Raw genomic sequence first — 16,908 nt, 5'->3', positions numbered from 1 at the left:
CCCAGTTACACACAATGATGGGTATGTATGTCATGTACATCAATGCATATAACAATGTTTGCCAGGAGTTATCTATCCCCTGATGATCCCCCATGTAGCCCCTCTGCAAAATATTTAATATAAGCTCATTAAATTCTCTCAATTTTTTTTTACCAGTTAAAACAGACAAATGTACACATGCCTTAGAATTGGATAATATTAATGACTGAGTTTAGGAAAAGTAGTGAGATCAAATTCAATTCTTTTATTTTGCAGATGAGAAAATTAAGATCTAGAGAAGTGAAATGACATCACCAAGGTCACAAGGCTACTATGGAGCAGTAATCAGTATCACATTTTGAATGTACATGGCAGGCAGTAGGTAAAGAGCAGAAAAGTGCACTGGGATGGAAGATAAACAGCTACACAGTGGATATTATATGTCTAGGGAACAAGCATGTCAGAAGGCCTCAAAAGCAAGAAAGTATTGCAACCTCAAGGAAATAAAAGAATGCTATAAACCACAAACTCAAGTAAATAAGATATTAGACACTCTAAAAATATGCCATTGTAGCAAATATTTAGGCTTCTGAGTCATGTGATCACCTCTTCACAAGACTACATATGACTCCCCTGCTTTAAAAAATATTCAGTATAGCATTAGCATAAAAATAGACATAGAGATCAACAGAACAGAATTAATAGTTTAGAAATAAGCTCTTATGTTTACAGACAAGTGATTCTTAACAAAGGTGCCAAGGCAATTCAATAGGGAAAGGAGAATATTTTTCAACAAGTGGTGCTGGGACAACTGGATAGTCACATACAAAGAGATGAACTTAGACCCTTACCTCATACTTTATGCAAAAATTAAATCAATATGGATTAGGGATCTGATTGTAAAAGCTAAAATTATAAACATTTTAGAGGAAAACAAGATAAAATCTTCAAGACCTCGGGTTAGGCAATTATTTCTTAGATATGACACCAAAAGCATTATCCAAAAAGGAAAAAAATTAATATACTGTACTTCATCAAAATTCAAAATTTCTACACTTCAAAACATACCACTAAGAAAATGAAAAGAAGCCGGGTGCGGTGGCTCATGCCTGTAATCCTAGCACTCTGGGAGGCCGAAGCAGGAGGATCGCTCAAGGTCAGGAGTTCAAAACCAGCCTGAGCAAGAGCAAGACCCCGTCTCTACTAAAAATAGAAACAAATTATTGGCCAACTAAAAATATATAGAAAAAAATTAGCCGGGCATGGTGGTGCGTGCCTGTAGCCCCAGCTACTCTGGATGCTGAGGCAGGAGGATCGCTTGAGCCCAGGAGTTTGAGGTTGCTGTGAGCTAGGCTGACGCCATGGCACTCACTCTAGCCCTGGCAACAGAGTGAGATTCTGACTCAAAAAAAAAAAAAAAGAAAGAAGGAGAGGAGAGAGGAGAGAGGAGAGAGGAGAGGAGAGAGGAGAGAGGAGAGAGGAGAGAGGAGAGAGGAGAGAGGAGAGAGGAGAGAGGAGAGAGGAGAGAGGAGAGAGGAGAGAGGAGAGAGGAGAGAGGAGAGAGGAGAGAGGAGAGAGGAGAGAGGAGAGAGGAGAGAGGAGAGAGGAGAGAGGAGAGAGGAAGGAAGGAAGGAAGGAAGGAAGGAAGGAAGGAAGGAAGGAAGGAAGGAAGGAAGGAAGGAAGGAAGGAAGGAAGGAAGGAAGGAAGGAAATAAAATGAAAAGACAAGTCATAGGCTGGGAAAAATATCTGCAAATCATCTATCTGATAAGGGATTTGTATCCAGAATCTACAAAGAATTCCAGAATACACAACTCAACAATAAGACAAATACCCAATTTTTAAAAATAGGCAAATGATTTGAGGTGACATTTCACCAAAGAAAATATAGGAATAACTGATAAGCACATAAAAAGATGCTAAACATCATTAGTCATCAGGGAAATGCAAATCGAAACCACAATGAGATATCACTTCACGCCCAAGAAGTTGTGGGATGATCAAAAAGATGTGTTGGTGATGATGTCAAGAAACAGTAACCCTCATACATTGTTGCTGGGAATGTAAAATGGTGCAGATACTTTAGAAAACAGTTTGGCAGTTTCTTAAAAAGTTAAACATCAATTTACCACACCCAGCAATTCCACTCCTAGGTATCTAGCTAGGAAATGAAAACATGTTCACACAAAGACTTGTATGCAAATGTTCATGGCAACATTATTCATAATAGACAGAAAAGCAGAAACAATTCAAATGTCCATCAAACTGAAGAAAGGATAAGCAAAATGTGGTCTATCCAGACAATGGAATATTATTCAGCAATAAAAAGGAATGGCACGCTGATACATGCTGCAACACAGATGAACCTCAACAACATTATACAAAGTAAAGGAAGCCAGACACAAAAGATCTCATATTGTAGATTCTATTTATATGAAATGTCCAGAAAAGGCAAATGTGCAGAGACAGAAAGCAGATTAGCCCAGGCGTCCTCAAACTACGGCCCACGGGCCACATGTGGGTGTTTTTGCCGTTTGTTTTTTTACTTCAAAATAAGATATGTGCAGTGTGCATAGGAATTTGTTCATAGTTTTTTTAAAACTATAGTCTGGCCCTCCAATGGTCTGAGGGACAGTGAACTGGCCCCCTGTTTAAAAAGTTTGAGGACCCCTGGATTAGTGGCTTCCTGGGGCTGGGCCTGGGGGTTAACTGCAAATAGGCATGTGGGAGGGTTGAAAATGTTCTCAAACTGGATTATGGTGACAATCACACAATTTGATAAATTTACTAGAAATCATTGAATTTTACACTTAAAATTGATGAACTTTATGTTCTATAAATTATAACTCAATAAAATTCTTTAAAGAGCTAAGAGAAGGAAAAAAGTATAATTACTAATAAGGGGGGTAAATACATGAAACACAACAGGCCATAACTGATAATTGTTGAAGCGAGATGTTCAAGTATACTATTCCTCTTATATTCCTTCTATATTTAAAGTTTTTGATAGTGACTTAATTTTTGATAATAAAAAAAGAAAAAAGAAACAGATCTATGTCTAAGATTTCCAAGTATTTATGAAGGTAAAACTTGCTTTCCTGTCTCCCTGAAGTACCTCAGGGAAATCTGCTAACATTTTAAATCATATAGAAGGAAACACCAGAAAATAATATTAAGGAGTTTCTTACATATAAAGCTCACCATATTTATTCTTTAATATATCTTTTAACTTTACATATTAATTAGTGTTATTGCCTGTAGAAAAATTATAAGGTGTATCCCCAGAATTTATAATATAGATTGCTTTCTCTGACACCAAATCTGTTGTCGCAAAGATTTAAACAAAGATTTCTCATCTTCAAAGGATTCTGATTGAGAACAAGCAATTACATTGCCTAGATCTTAGTCTCCTCACTTGTACTATGTGAGAGAGTTGGCCAAGATGACATTCAAGTACTTTTTTAGCATTGATACAATATGATTCTAAAATTTATTTACCAGTGTTTAGCAATAACTCCTTCTTCCTGTACCATGGGATATGCAATGAAGGTTAACTAGGTCCCAAATGGAGACACAGGTAGGGTTAAGCAACAAAAATACAGCAGATTCAATCTTGGTGAAAGATAGTCTCTGGTTTCATTTCTGCCATTACATTTACATAAATGCATCACTCCTAAGCATTTTGCTATTAAACTCCTTAGGTTTGTTAAAATCATTAGTTGTGTGTCTATGTTTTAAGGTAAGTATCAGTAAGGTAAAATATCAGTAAGTAAACAGATCTTTTTTCCAGGTTTAGTTACTCATTCACTAGCAGCTTTCTCCATGACATTTTCATTATAGCTGAATAATGGGGAAGGAGGAAGGAGGGAGAGAGACAGGGAGGGAGACAAAGAAAAAATGAATATGACTGTTGGGGTAAGGCAACCCCCTAAAAAATAAAAAGATTCTATCATCTTGGAACTGTCTCTTTTCTACCATGAATTTTTAAAATATGACATATAGTCAGACCAACTACCAAACTTTAAATATTTAAAAATGAGTTTGTGATGACTTTTCCATACCAAAGTTCCCTGCATACTCCACAACCTTCTGCAATCTGGTTTAACCCTACCACCCTAATGGAACTGTTCCCCTAAGATTTCCTAAGGACACAGTCTACAAACTCCTTTCCCCTCAATCTCCATTTTTTCTGACCAGTCAGCAGACTTGAATCTTCTGGTCTCCACTTTCTTTCTGTAATACACTCCTCCCCAGGCCATGGTACCGTCTCCCTTACTGAAGTATTGTAGTCCCATGGTTTCAAGTTCAGTTCCACCAGAAATTTGGTGGTTATGTAGAAGGCTGTGAGAGTTTTGAGTGTGGAGGTGACATCATAGCTGTGCTTGAAGAAAATCCTGTTTCTCTGTGAAGGAAAGAATGATGCAAGCAAACCAGATATGAGACTACTATAGTAGCCTCCCAGGCAACTAGTAATAAAAAGTGAATCAAAGCAGATATCAAAAAAGAACCAAGGGCTGGGCGCAGTGGCTCATGCCTGTAACCCTGGCACTCTGAGAGGCCAAGGCAGGAGGATTGCTCAAGGTCAGGAGTTCGAGACCAGCCTGAGTGAGAGTGAGACCCTGTCTCTACTAAAAATAGAAAGAAATTAATTGGCCAACTAAAATATATAGAAAAAATTAGCCGGGCATGGTGGCACATGCCTGTAGTCCCAGCTACTCAGTAGGCAGAGGTAGTAGGATCACTTGAGCCCAGGAATTTGAGGTTGCTGTGAGCTAGGTTGATGCCATGGCACTCTAGCCTGGGCAACAGAGTGAGACTCTGACTCAAAAAAAAAAAAAAAAAGAATCAACAGGATTTGACTCCAAAATCATACCTATCCTTCAAAGTTTAGCTCAACAGCCCTGTGCACCGCATACTTACACATCCACTAATCATTCTAGTTAGCAACTGCCCAAACTTGGCACACTTCTCACAATCACATGTAATTGTGATACTGATTGGCAGAGTTGGGGGCCATATTCATATTCCTCTTGGGATTCTCCATAGTGCCAAGCACTCAGTAAATGCTCAATAAATATTGGTTGAATGAATAAGACACTTTTCCTGGTCACCATCACTGAAGTCTACTTCAGTTTTCACATAATTCTACAAAGTCAGATGCATATAAGGAATTTGCTAATGTACTCAGAATTATATTATTTAATAGTCTCCTTCAGTTTGCAAGCTTTATATTAGTCACCCAAGCTAAATGTTCAACAATAGGAAAGTGGTTAAATAAACCATGGTCGCAATTAATAAAGGTAGAAGAAACAAAATAGAGTACCACCATTTTGTAACTACCAATGAAATAATGGATCTAAGCAGTGGTTTGCTGGAAACAGCTCATGCCAGCTTGTGAGAGCTGACTGTGCATCTGTTCCCAGCTCCACATTCAAGTTTCATTTCAGTAGGAATGAAATTAGCCATGGCAGGAGTGTTTACATAATGAAAATTGGCAAATGAATGGTTGTTAGACATTTACCAACACACCACTAGATGTAGGTAGGCAATGATGGTTGATAGCTGATAAGACTATTATTTGAAAGGCTGCTGGCGATCTTTATCATAACACATGGATGGATCAGGCTAATACTACTTAAATCCACTATCAATCAAATATCCCAAAATAAAGGCACTGGACATCAGGGATCTCCTAATGTGATGTAGCAGGATGTACACAGCATCACTAGGCAGTATTCTTAACAAAAATCTAAACTGGGCCGGGCGCAGTGGCTCACGCCTGTAATCCTAGCACTCTGGGAGGCTGAGGCGGGCGGATTGCTCAAGGTCAGGAGTTCAAAACCAGCCTGAGCGAGACCCCGTCTCTACCATAAAAATAGAAAGAAATTAATTGGCCAACTAATATATATATATATATATGTATATATATATATATATATATATATATATATATCAGCCGGGCATGGTGGCTGGTGCCTGTAGTCCCAGCTACTCGGGAGGCTGAGGCAGGAGGATTGCTTGAGCCCAGGAGTTTGAGGTTGCTGTGAGCTACGCTGACACCACGGCACTCACTCTAGCCTAGGCAAGAAAGTGAGACTCTGTCTCAAAAAAAAAAAAAAAAAAATCTAAACTGATTCCAATCAAGCCTAGACCTACCTACCAGTTTATAGGAAATATAGGAGACGGAAGAACAAACACGCAGCCACATACAGAATGTAGAAAAATCCACATGATGGATGATTTTTAATGAATGGATAAATAAATGAATAGCAAGGAGGAAAAAAAAGATTGAGGGAGGAACCTATGGATTCAATGAGACTTAAGAGATGTCAAAACAAGTACAATGTTCATGTATGTAACCCTTGTTTGAATTCTGATTTGAACAAGCCACTATAAAAAGACATACTTGAGACAATTCAGGGAATCTGAACACTGGCAATGTATTAGATGTTATTAAGGAACCATTGTTCATTTTGTTACGTAGGACATAACAAAATGATTATCTTTTAAAGATACATATAAAGTGCTCATTTATGAAATTATATAATATTCAGGATTTCCTTCAAAATAATCTGGGAATGAGAGTTCTCTACTTTTGCATAAATTTGAAATTGCTTAAATTTATACAGTTTTGTATAATACATTTTTTACTAGAGTAGCCAGTATATAGAATGAATATAAAAGAAAGGCAAAATTAACGGTACTGACATGGATATATCTCCAAGAAATAATGTAGTATGAAAAAAGCATGGAGAAAACATGTATAATGTCAAGCCAATTAAAGACAAAAAAACATGAAATTTATTTCATAGGTACACATAGACATTCATAAATGCACTAGAAAATGTCATAAGGAAGCATTCCCTGGGGAGGACACTGGGCTTGGTGGGAATGAGGTCAAGGAATAGATCTGTAATGTTTGAATTTTACACACAAGAAGATATTTGTCTATTACTTAAATGAGTTTTATAAACATTTTAAAAATAAAGGTCACAGTACAGTAACATTTCCCACTCCATCCTCCAGAGATTCTACCCTGTTCCTCCCTCATACTACCTACTTAAAGCACTCACCCAGCCAGGAACAGCTGTAAAACTAGATGGGGAAATAAAAGAGAATGCATCCTGCCCAGTAGCAGGGCTGGCTGTACCCTCACCTTGGCAAGCCTCTGTAAATCTTCTCCAGGCTTTTATCTTTACAGGCACAAACCAATGCACTGTGCTAATACAGAAACTTTCGCTTAAATTTATTAGAAAAGGGAGGAAAGACCCTCTAAATAGAGAAAGAAATAGGAAAAGGCAAAAAGCAGCCAAGGCCAGACAGCACACTGTAACCATACCTTCCAAAGATTGAGACTGGTATATATGTAGATGTTCATGCTAAATACCAGCACAGACAGGCCTGGAAATACCTGGACTGCATTCTTACCTCCAAAAACGTTCATCTAGCCCAAAAGGCCAAATATACTTCTCTGTGTTTAAATGAACTTCTAGAACTTCACATCTCATGCCAAAGGGACGCTATACTGCAGCCAACACCTTTTATTACTCAATTACTGAAAAGCTCAAAAGGATACCCTAATGCTCCATCAATATGAATACTGACTGTACCACTTCTAAAAATAGACCCCTACAAGATCAGGCCTGAAAGCAAGGATCCAGGTCCAGAAATCTAGAAGGCACTCCCTGGCCCTTCAAAGACAAATGACTGCAGTGGCAGCAGATCGCTCAGGTCTGAAGATAAGTCTTGGTTCTCAGTTAGCTGGTGAAAGAAGGTGAGGCCTGTGACCAAAGGAATAATAGCATCATGTCTCCTGGTCTGTCCTGAGAACTCGACCTCTAGCATAGGCAGTTAAACAGATACATCTACTAAATATCTGACAAACTGATGAGTTGGAAGAGGCAACCGGGATAGAGAGAAGAGAAATATTGCCCCTTTTTGAAGTTGCAGAGTGTAGGCTCTAGCACCAGACTGTACAAGTTTAAACCCTAGCCCCAGCAGCTACTAACTCCACGACCCTGGGCAAACTAACTTCTGTACCTTAAATTTCTGGATCAGCAAAATGGGGATAAAATAGCATCTACCTCACAGGGTTACCGTGAGGATTGGAAATAATGCACATGAAGTGTTTTAAATGAGTCCTCTGCACAAAGTAAGATTCCAATTCTTATCACCCACAATGACTATTATATCCAGTGCTATGTGTGAATGAAGTAGAAAGCCCAGAATCAACTCTTGCAAATAGGGAAACTTGGCTTAGGACAGAGTGGACATTTCATAGGTAAAGCACATACTACTCAACAAATGGGACTAGATCAACTGGTTTCAGATATGAGAGGAAAAACAGTAAAACTGGATGGAAGTATTCAATAATGACCCTTTTGATATTTTCCAAATGCTAAAAGGGATTTCCTCTTTAATTTGCAGGATTAGTTAAGCAGTTAGAAGTCCTAACTCATTATCTAAGTTAAGGATAAGATGTGTCCAGACAACTAATAGACGAATTCAACAAGATTAAGGATACAAGATCAATACACAAAAACCAATTTTATTTCTATACACTAGCAATGAAAACTGTGAAAATGAAAAATGTTTAAATTCCACTTAAAATAGTATCAAAAAGAATAAAACTCTTAGGAATAAATTTAACAAAAGAAGTAAAAGACATATATACTGACGATTGTAAAACACTGTTGAAAGAAATTTAAAGACCTAAATAAATGGAAAGATACGCTGTGTTCATGGATTGGAAGACTTAATATTATTAAGATACCAATATTAACCAAACTGATTTACAGATTCAGTATGATCCCTAACAAAATCCCAGCTGGCTTTTTTTTTTTTTGCAGAAATTGACAAGCTGATCCTAGATTTCACATAGAAATACAAGGGACCCAGAATAAACAAAACAATCTTGAAAAAGAATAAAGTAGTAGGACTCACGTTTCCTGATTTTAAAACTTACTACAAATCTACAATTATCAAGACACTGTGATACTGGCATATGGACCAATGGAATAGAATTGAGAGTCCAGAAATAAACGCTTACATTTATGATCAATTGATTTTCAACAAGGGTGTCAGGAAAATTAAATGAGGAATTAATAGTCTTTTCAACAAATGGTACTGGGACTAGATATCCACATATAGAAAAATGGACTCGTATCTCACACCATATACAAAAATTAACTCAAAATGGTTCAAAGACCTAAATGTCAGACTTAAAACTATAAAACGCTTAGAAAAAAAAGAGGAGTAAACGTTTGTGACCTTGAATTAGGCAATCGTTTCTTAGATACGATACCAAAAGCACAAACAACAAAAGAAAAATAGATAAACTGGACCTCATCCAGTTTAGCTATTTGTGAGTCAAAGGACACCATCAAAAAGATGAAAAGACAACCCACAGACTGAGGGACAATATTTGTAAATCTATTATCTGAAAAGGAACTTATATCCAGAATATACAAAGAACCCTTACAAATCAACACTAAAAAGACAAATAACCCAATTTTAAAATGGGCAAAGATTTTGAACATACATTTCTCCAAAGATGGCATAAGTATGGCTGATAAACACATGAAAAAATGTTCAGCATCATTAGTCATTAGAAAATGCAAATCAAAACCACAATAACAATGCCACTTCATAACCACTAGGATGGCTAAAACAAAAAGACAACAACAAGTGTTCTGAGGATGTGAAGAAATTAGATTTCTCATACACTGCTAGTGAGATGGTAAACTAGTATGGCTGCTTTGGAAAATAATACAGTAGATCCTCAAAATGTTCATCATAGAGTTACTCTATGAAACAAATTCTACTCCTACATATTCAAGAGAAGGGAAAACATATGTTTATATAATAATTTATACATCAATGTCCATAGCAGAATTATTCCCAATAGTCAAAAAGTACAAGCAACCCAAATATCATTAACTGACAACTGGTTAAACAAAACACGGTCTATCCATACAATGAAAGATTATTCAGCCATAAAAGGAATGAAGTACTGATTGATGCTACAACATGGATGAACATTATGCTAAGTGAGAGAAGCCAGTCACAAAAGATCACATGTTGTATGATTCCACTAATATGGAATGTCCAGAATAGGCAAATCCATAAAAACAGAAAGCCAGTGGTTGCCAAGGGCTGGGGTACGAGGAGGGCTAGAGATGACTCTAATAGGTACATGGTTTCTTTTGAGGGTGATGAAAATGTTCTGAAATTAGATTGTACTGATGGTTATGTAACACTATTACTATACTAAAAGCCACTGAATTGCATACTTTAAAGGGGTGAATTTTATAGCATATGAATATCTCAATAAAGCTGTCATTTTAAAAAAATTGCCCCGACTACAAAACCTTGGCTGGCTGTGCACTGTGGACCCAAAAGTTTGGGGGTGGGGCAGGAATCCCATAATCCTACAAAGTTTTTAAGTCCTCCTAGATTTTAAAAGGGAACATGTAGCTCTCACAAGAATAATACAATAAAGAAATTTATAGTGTCAGAGCTGCCTGTGTGGCCAACTGCATCCTTTAGGGAACTTGAAAGGTTAAGTTTGGTATTAAGACCATCTCTTACTCCCAAGGGGCTTACCTATTTCTCAAGTTACAGAAACAAATACTCATTTGTAGAAAACCCAGGAGAGATTTCTCAGTTCACCACTCAATAAACACACCCACCTTTCAAGTTAAGACAAAGCTTTTACCATGACACTTTGCCCAGCTATATATCTCACATTGGAGGCTTTGGGAAATCCTCCAAAACTATTCCTCAGTGTCAGAGGGGCACTGAAAAGTAATCCAAAGAGTATTATCAGAGCTTTAAAGAATGCTCCAGAATGCTTCTGTCATTTCAGCTACATTCCAGGAGGTGGTAGCAGATGGTCATAAAGATATCCTAGATACAGAATGGTAGGCAAGTTGGAGACGGGTAAACTCAGGCAGGAAAGACTTCTCTAGTACTGTCAGGCACCATTCTTTGCAGCTAAAGATTCAAAAGCAAATTTTTTGTAATAGGCAATATCTGTACCTGAGGCAAAATTTAAAAGATACAAATAGGTATTCAACAGAAAGTAAGCCTGTCTCCCAGTCCTGTCCCCAATCATAGTGTTCCCTTCTCCAGAGGCAGCCATCGTTACCAGCTTAAGTGTCCTTCCTGAAATTGTCTACACATTTACAAATATACACATTCTGTACCATATCTTTTACACTTAATTTATCTCAGAAAGCTTTCCGTGCAGTACACATACCATACTCTTTTTAATAGCTTCATAAGATTCCATGGTATGGATGCATCATAATTTGTTAATCATGAAATGAATTTTTATTATCAGTGTATCTAAAGCAGAAATAGGAAATTAGCTACCCACGGGCAGACACTACCCATGGATGTGTTTTTTTCAGCCATCATAATGGTTTAAACATGTACATCTCAATGTATTTGGCCATATAGGATATGGTAGAATAAGCTGTCCATCAATACCCACTTCTATCTTTTAGAGGGGTATCATGGGGAAATGGCTCCCCTACCAGGCAGGGAAATGCAAATGTTTGCCTATCCTATAGGTAATGATTAAAAAGATGAACATGAACCAGTGTTGGCAAGGGTATGAGGAGACACTCTCAGACAATGTTAATAATGGATTAAGTTGGCCGGGCGCGGTGGCTCACGCCTGTAATCCTAGCTCTCTGGGAGGCTGAGGCGGGCAGATCGCTCCAGGTCAGGAGTTCGAAACCAGCCTGAGCAAGAGCGAGACCCCGTCTCTACTATAAATAGAAAGAAATTAATTAGCCAACTAATATATAGAGAAAAAATTAGCCGGGCATGGTGGCGCATGCCTGTAGTCCCAGCTACTGGGGAGGCTGAGGCAGGAGGATTGCTTGAGCCCAGGAGTTTGAGGGTGCTGTGAGCTAGGCTGATGCCACGGCACTCACTCTAGCCTGGGCAACAAAGTGAGACTCTGTCTCAAAACAAACAAACAAACAAATAATGGATTAAGTTGACAGACCTTCTACAGCATAGTTTGGGAACATATATCTACACTTTAAACATCTGCAGCCTTTGACCCTGCGACTCCAACGTGCAGGATTTAACCTAAGAAAATAATTAGAGGAGGAAACAAAGATGTGGCTATGAACTCCTTAATAACTTCTGCCTGTTTATAACAGAAGAGCAAAGTGGTGTTGTGGGGAAGCCTGGCAAAGACAGGGCCCACCCTGTGGGGGGGGGGGGGGCAGAGGGACAAAAAGAGGGACAGGGAGGGGAGGGGAGGGGAGGGGAGGGGAGGGGAGGGGAGGGTGACTAGTAGGAACACAAAGGACACAGGGGTGTGAGGAAGACATGAAGTGGAGAGAGAGGCCTGCAAGGGGGAGAAAGGGCAGAGTCAGAGCAGTGGGTGAGCTTCAGAGGAAAGTGTGGAGAAGAGAATAGGAGAGCGGGGAGAGAAAGAACTCTCCATCTACACAATAGATTACGGTGCATCCACATCACACAGGCAGTAAGGCAATGATGTGGTTCTCTATATGAAATAGATAGTTAACTAAAAAGATCAGGATACAGAATAGTGTGACCCCGTTTCTCTAAAGCAGGGGTCCTCAAACTTTTTAATCAGGGGCCAGTTCACTGTCCCTCAGACCATTGGAGGGCCATGGGAGAGTGCGGCTGCACATTCCACACATGCGCACTGTGGGCCCAGGACGAGTCGGCTGCTAAGCAGGACAGGCCGCGGTGGCAAAAACACCTGGCGGGCCCGATAAATGTCCTCAGGGGGCTGCATGTGGCCCGCGGACCGTAGTTTGAGGACGCCTGCTCTAAAGTGATACAGAAAGACCAGTGCAGCAAAGGGATTACTTACATGGCTACCATGGTTCTAACTGGGGGGACTCTTCTGGTAGGTTTAGACTCTACTTCATGTGTTTCTAATTTGTCAGAATTTTAATAATTTCTAGCAATATGCAATGCACTAAAATGCTACATAATTTAGAAAGACCCTTATACTTTTGTGTGGGAATTAATTAACATGAAAATAAAGTAGATGCAATGATACCACTTGCTTTTCATACTGCAGAAACATTCTATTCTTCGTGTGATAAATTTAAACTGCTCGTTAAAATTTCATTTGTGTAAGTTTGTACTGAAAAGCCAATGGAATTAGGCTGTGAATACAGGTGTCGCCCATCTAGCTAGTCTTTGTCTAAATCTTGGATGTATCAGGCCCTACCACAAGGGTCCTTATCAAACTAAAACACTTTCATCTTGAAGTCACAGAGACACTGGAAATATCAAAGGAAGCTATCTTAATCCAGGTTCTCCTGAAAGCAACCCCTGAGACAAGGACCTGAGAACAGGGATTTTATTTGAGTGTGGGGAAAGTGAGACAAAGTAGGAGGGAAGCATGCTAAGAAAAGGTACATTCATGAATGGGGCACTACAGCAGGTAGCCGGGCTGCGGGCCCTCAGCAAGGCTTCCAAAGAACTGTGTAGGAAGAATCACAGAACTGTCCCCTGGAGATCTAGGGGGTCAGGGGACTTTATCCTCATCGGTGGAGGCTTGCCCCTGGAGGCATTAAGTTTTTGGTACTTGTAGGCCATGGGAATGTGGGCGTCAGACGCATATTGACGTCTATGGGCCAAACATGTACTACAGGTTGAGTACCCCTGATCCAAAAATCCGAAATCTGAAATGCTCCCAAATCCAAAACTTTTTTTTTTTTTTCTTTTTTTCTTTTTTTTTTTTTTATTTTTTACATGTTCCTATGGATTCTGAAAATCCAAAACTTTTTGAGTGCTGACATGACGTTCAAAGCAAATGCTCACTGGAGTATTTCAGATTTTGGATTTTTGAATCAGGGATGCTCAACTGTTAAGTACATAATGCAAATATTCCAAAATCTGAAAAAATCTGAAACCTAACACACTTCTGATCCCAAGCATTTCAGATATGGGATATTCAACTGGTATTCAGATTATGTTTATTAGCTCACCAAAATCTTCCAAGTCCATGGAGTATTGGCTCTATTTTACAGATTAGGAATATGAGATGCACAAAGATTAAGTCACTTACTGAAAATCAAACAGTTAATAAACAGCTGAGCTGAACTCTAAATCCAGTTTTGTCTCTTCTACTATATGATGCAATGTTGTAAAAACCACAGTGTGTCAATTCTCAAATACAGCTGGTACCTCCTTGCTGGATCACATGGCCTGAGAGATGCTTGTACATTTCCAGCCTCCTCCCAGATTGTTTTAATCTTCTTGCATCCACAGAAAAATATTCTAGGTCATAATCCACCGGCCATGTGAAATTTTTATAGCATCATCACCCGTGGTTACTCCCACCCTAAATACCAGTTACTATGAAACTATGCCAAAATTTGGATCAAAGTATGGGGGGAAATTCAAGGCAAATTTTTGTCTGATGAACTCATTGCAGTGAATTAAATTTCATACAGAGTTCCAGATTCTAGTATATTAAAAAACAATCTATAACTTTACTGTGAGGAGAGTACTTTATTAGAACAAATAAAACATGCTGAGCTCTGCCCGGACACAGAGGTCATGTTAATGTGTGAGCCAAGAAGAGTCTTTTCTTGTGTTAGTAGAAAAGATAACAAATCTGCAAATCACTAGCATCTGAGCCTGGCTTGATTTAAAATGCACATAGATGTAGAAAAAGTTCCAGGAAATCATTGTATTTACAGCCTGCATGCATGAGTCGGTGGAAAGGCCCTTGCTGCTCCCAAAATAACACTTAGGACGGCACTGTATCCTATCACCTTCACTAAAGTGAAGGCATATCTCTCATCTTCTGTTCCCTGGGTTCCCTAGGAGGACATCTCCCACTTCGTGGGAAGCCAACGGAGCAGACAGGCCAGCTGTATAGCTGCTAGCTCAAGAAAGTTCCATTCCCAGGCCCAGTATAGTGGCTCACACCTGTAATCCTAGCACTCTGGGAGGCTGAGGCAGGAGGATCGCTCAAGGTCAGGAGTTCAAAACCAGCCTGAGCAAGAGCCAGACCCTGTCTCTACTAAAAATAGAAAGAAATTAATTGGCCAACTAAAAATATATAGAAAAAATTGGTCAGGCATGGTGGCACATGTCTGTAGTCCCACTACTCAGGAGGCTGAGGCAGGAGGATTGCTTGAGCCGAGCAGTTTGAGATTGCTGTGAGCTAGGCTGATGCCACGGCACTCACTCTAGCCTGGGCAACAGAGTGAGACTCTGTCTCAAAAAAAAAAAAAAAAAAAAAAAGAAAGTTCCATTCCCAGAAGCCCTAGAGCAGCCCACCTGAAGGGGCCCTTGCCCTGGACCCCTCTACAAACCACCCAACAGTCAGTCAGATTTAGAACCCCCTTAGTATTATTAAACCCTTACAGGATACACAATCGTCCCCACAAGGATAAAATGCAGCAGCAGGTTCTGGCTAGGCAGCGATCACCAAGATCTTTCACATAAGAACTGCACAAGTACCTGAGGGAAATGGCAGATCTATCTTGTTTACAAATTACCATGATGCAGAGAACAAGATCCCAGCCATGCACTCAGTGGGCTGTCTGGGGCTAAAGCATTTTTATCCTCTTAGTAGAGAGTTTCATAATTCTTGATCTATTGCAAAGTATGGGCAAGGCTCCAGACACATGTGCTATATATCTGTCAAGAATTGCTTTCCCTCCCAAGAATACCATAGTCACATGAAGACCTTCATGGGATGGGAAACTGCCAGGTGTGCTTTTTCTTTGGAAAAAGAAAGGCCTCACAAAGGCCTCTGTGGCAGACACACATCCACTGGCTCCAATAGGAAAGGGAAGGGCTTGGAGGGAGGGCAAAGGGGCAATTCACCTGGCATACTGGGCTGGAAGACTTTATTCAGGTCCAAGGAGGAGGCTCTGGAATGGGTTTTCTGTGGCCGCGGTGGCGGGGTGGGAGGGTCCTCGCCCCTTTTCATGGCCTCTTCTATGGAGGTGCTAGAGTAAGATCTGTAGCAAAATAAGGGAAGGTCAGAAGGAAAAGAGCAAAGCTTTACTCTCTTACATTGGGATGAAATGGAAAATATCCCCAAAGTCAAAGTGATTGCAAAGGACTGATCAGCTACCAAAGAAGCCATAAATTCTATTATCCTTTGGATACCACTATTTATAATAATTCTCCAAATCCAACCATGAATTGGGGTCTTTTTAACCTCTTTGTTCTTATTATACCTTAGATCCCTCCTAAAAAAAACTGTAAATACAAATCAGTTTCTATTGGAATTATTAATAAAAATAACAATGCAACCCCTCAGTTTATGTATGCACTTCCATGTTTTAGCAGAAGGACTTCATGGTATGAACTGATGGCAGAACTTTTCTCCTGTTTATTTTCAAATATGACGACAGGCCCATATGGAATTAGGACAGATAAACTGAGGATAAGAATCGATGTTCAAGGGAATATGCCACAAATGAAATTCAGGAAAGGAAAACACACATCTATCAGGTTAAGGGGTCTAGCTTGTCTTACCCTGAGAAATACAGGTTTGGGAAATTTTCAAAGCAAAAGCCTCATTTTAACCTTCTTCCTCAATCTGTAGCAAGGCACAATTAACTAAATTAACTTCTGAGATTGTAATTCTAATACTGGCATTTAAAGAAAAAGAAACTAAATAACTTAACAAAGGTCACATAGATAGAAAGTTACATAGGTTCAATTCAAACTCTAGTCTGTCTCTGTTTCTAAATTCCATTTTTAAAATGTTCTCATATTGCCTATAAGCCAGGAAAGAAATTCTTTAGCAAGAGCAGCTAGAATATTTATTGGAAACCTATTTATTTTCTAAATTAATCCAATTCTATACATTGGTTCATTGCTTAGGAATGTTTAAAGATGGGTCATGAAAAGAATCTAGGAAGTAGATGTGTATGTTTGTTCTATTCAGCTTCT

At 39.2% G+C, this 16,908-nt stretch overlaps 1 protein-coding gene across 4 annotated transcripts in view; it reads right to left on the bottom strand.

The window, feature by feature from the left end:
- The window catches only part of REPS2 (RALBP1 associated Eps domain containing 2), a 199,946-nt gene that overhangs the window by 56,359 nt on the left and 126,679 nt on the right, over window positions 1-16,908 (bottom strand). For 2 of the 4 annotated variants that reach the window (XM_012784716.2, XM_012784717.2), the window contains exon 13: window positions 15,829-15,965. The exons of the other annotated variants lie outside the window; for them this stretch is intronic. In XM_012784716.2, coding sequence (XP_012640170.2) covers window positions 15,829-15,965 — 137 coding nt within the window. The remainder of the gene's footprint in view (window positions 1-15,828; window positions 15,966-16,908) is intronic. 4 annotated transcript variants of the gene reach the window in all.

Source organism: Microcebus murinus, chromosome X (genome assembly GCF_040939455.1).
Source record: "Microcebus murinus isolate Inina chromosome X, M.murinus_Inina_mat1.0, whole genome shotgun sequence".
Lineage (NCBI taxonomy): Eukaryota > Metazoa > Chordata > Mammalia > Primates > Cheirogaleidae > Microcebus > Microcebus murinus.
Note: the sequence above shows the minus strand (reverse complement) of the source record. Positions and strands in the feature narration are given on the sequence as shown.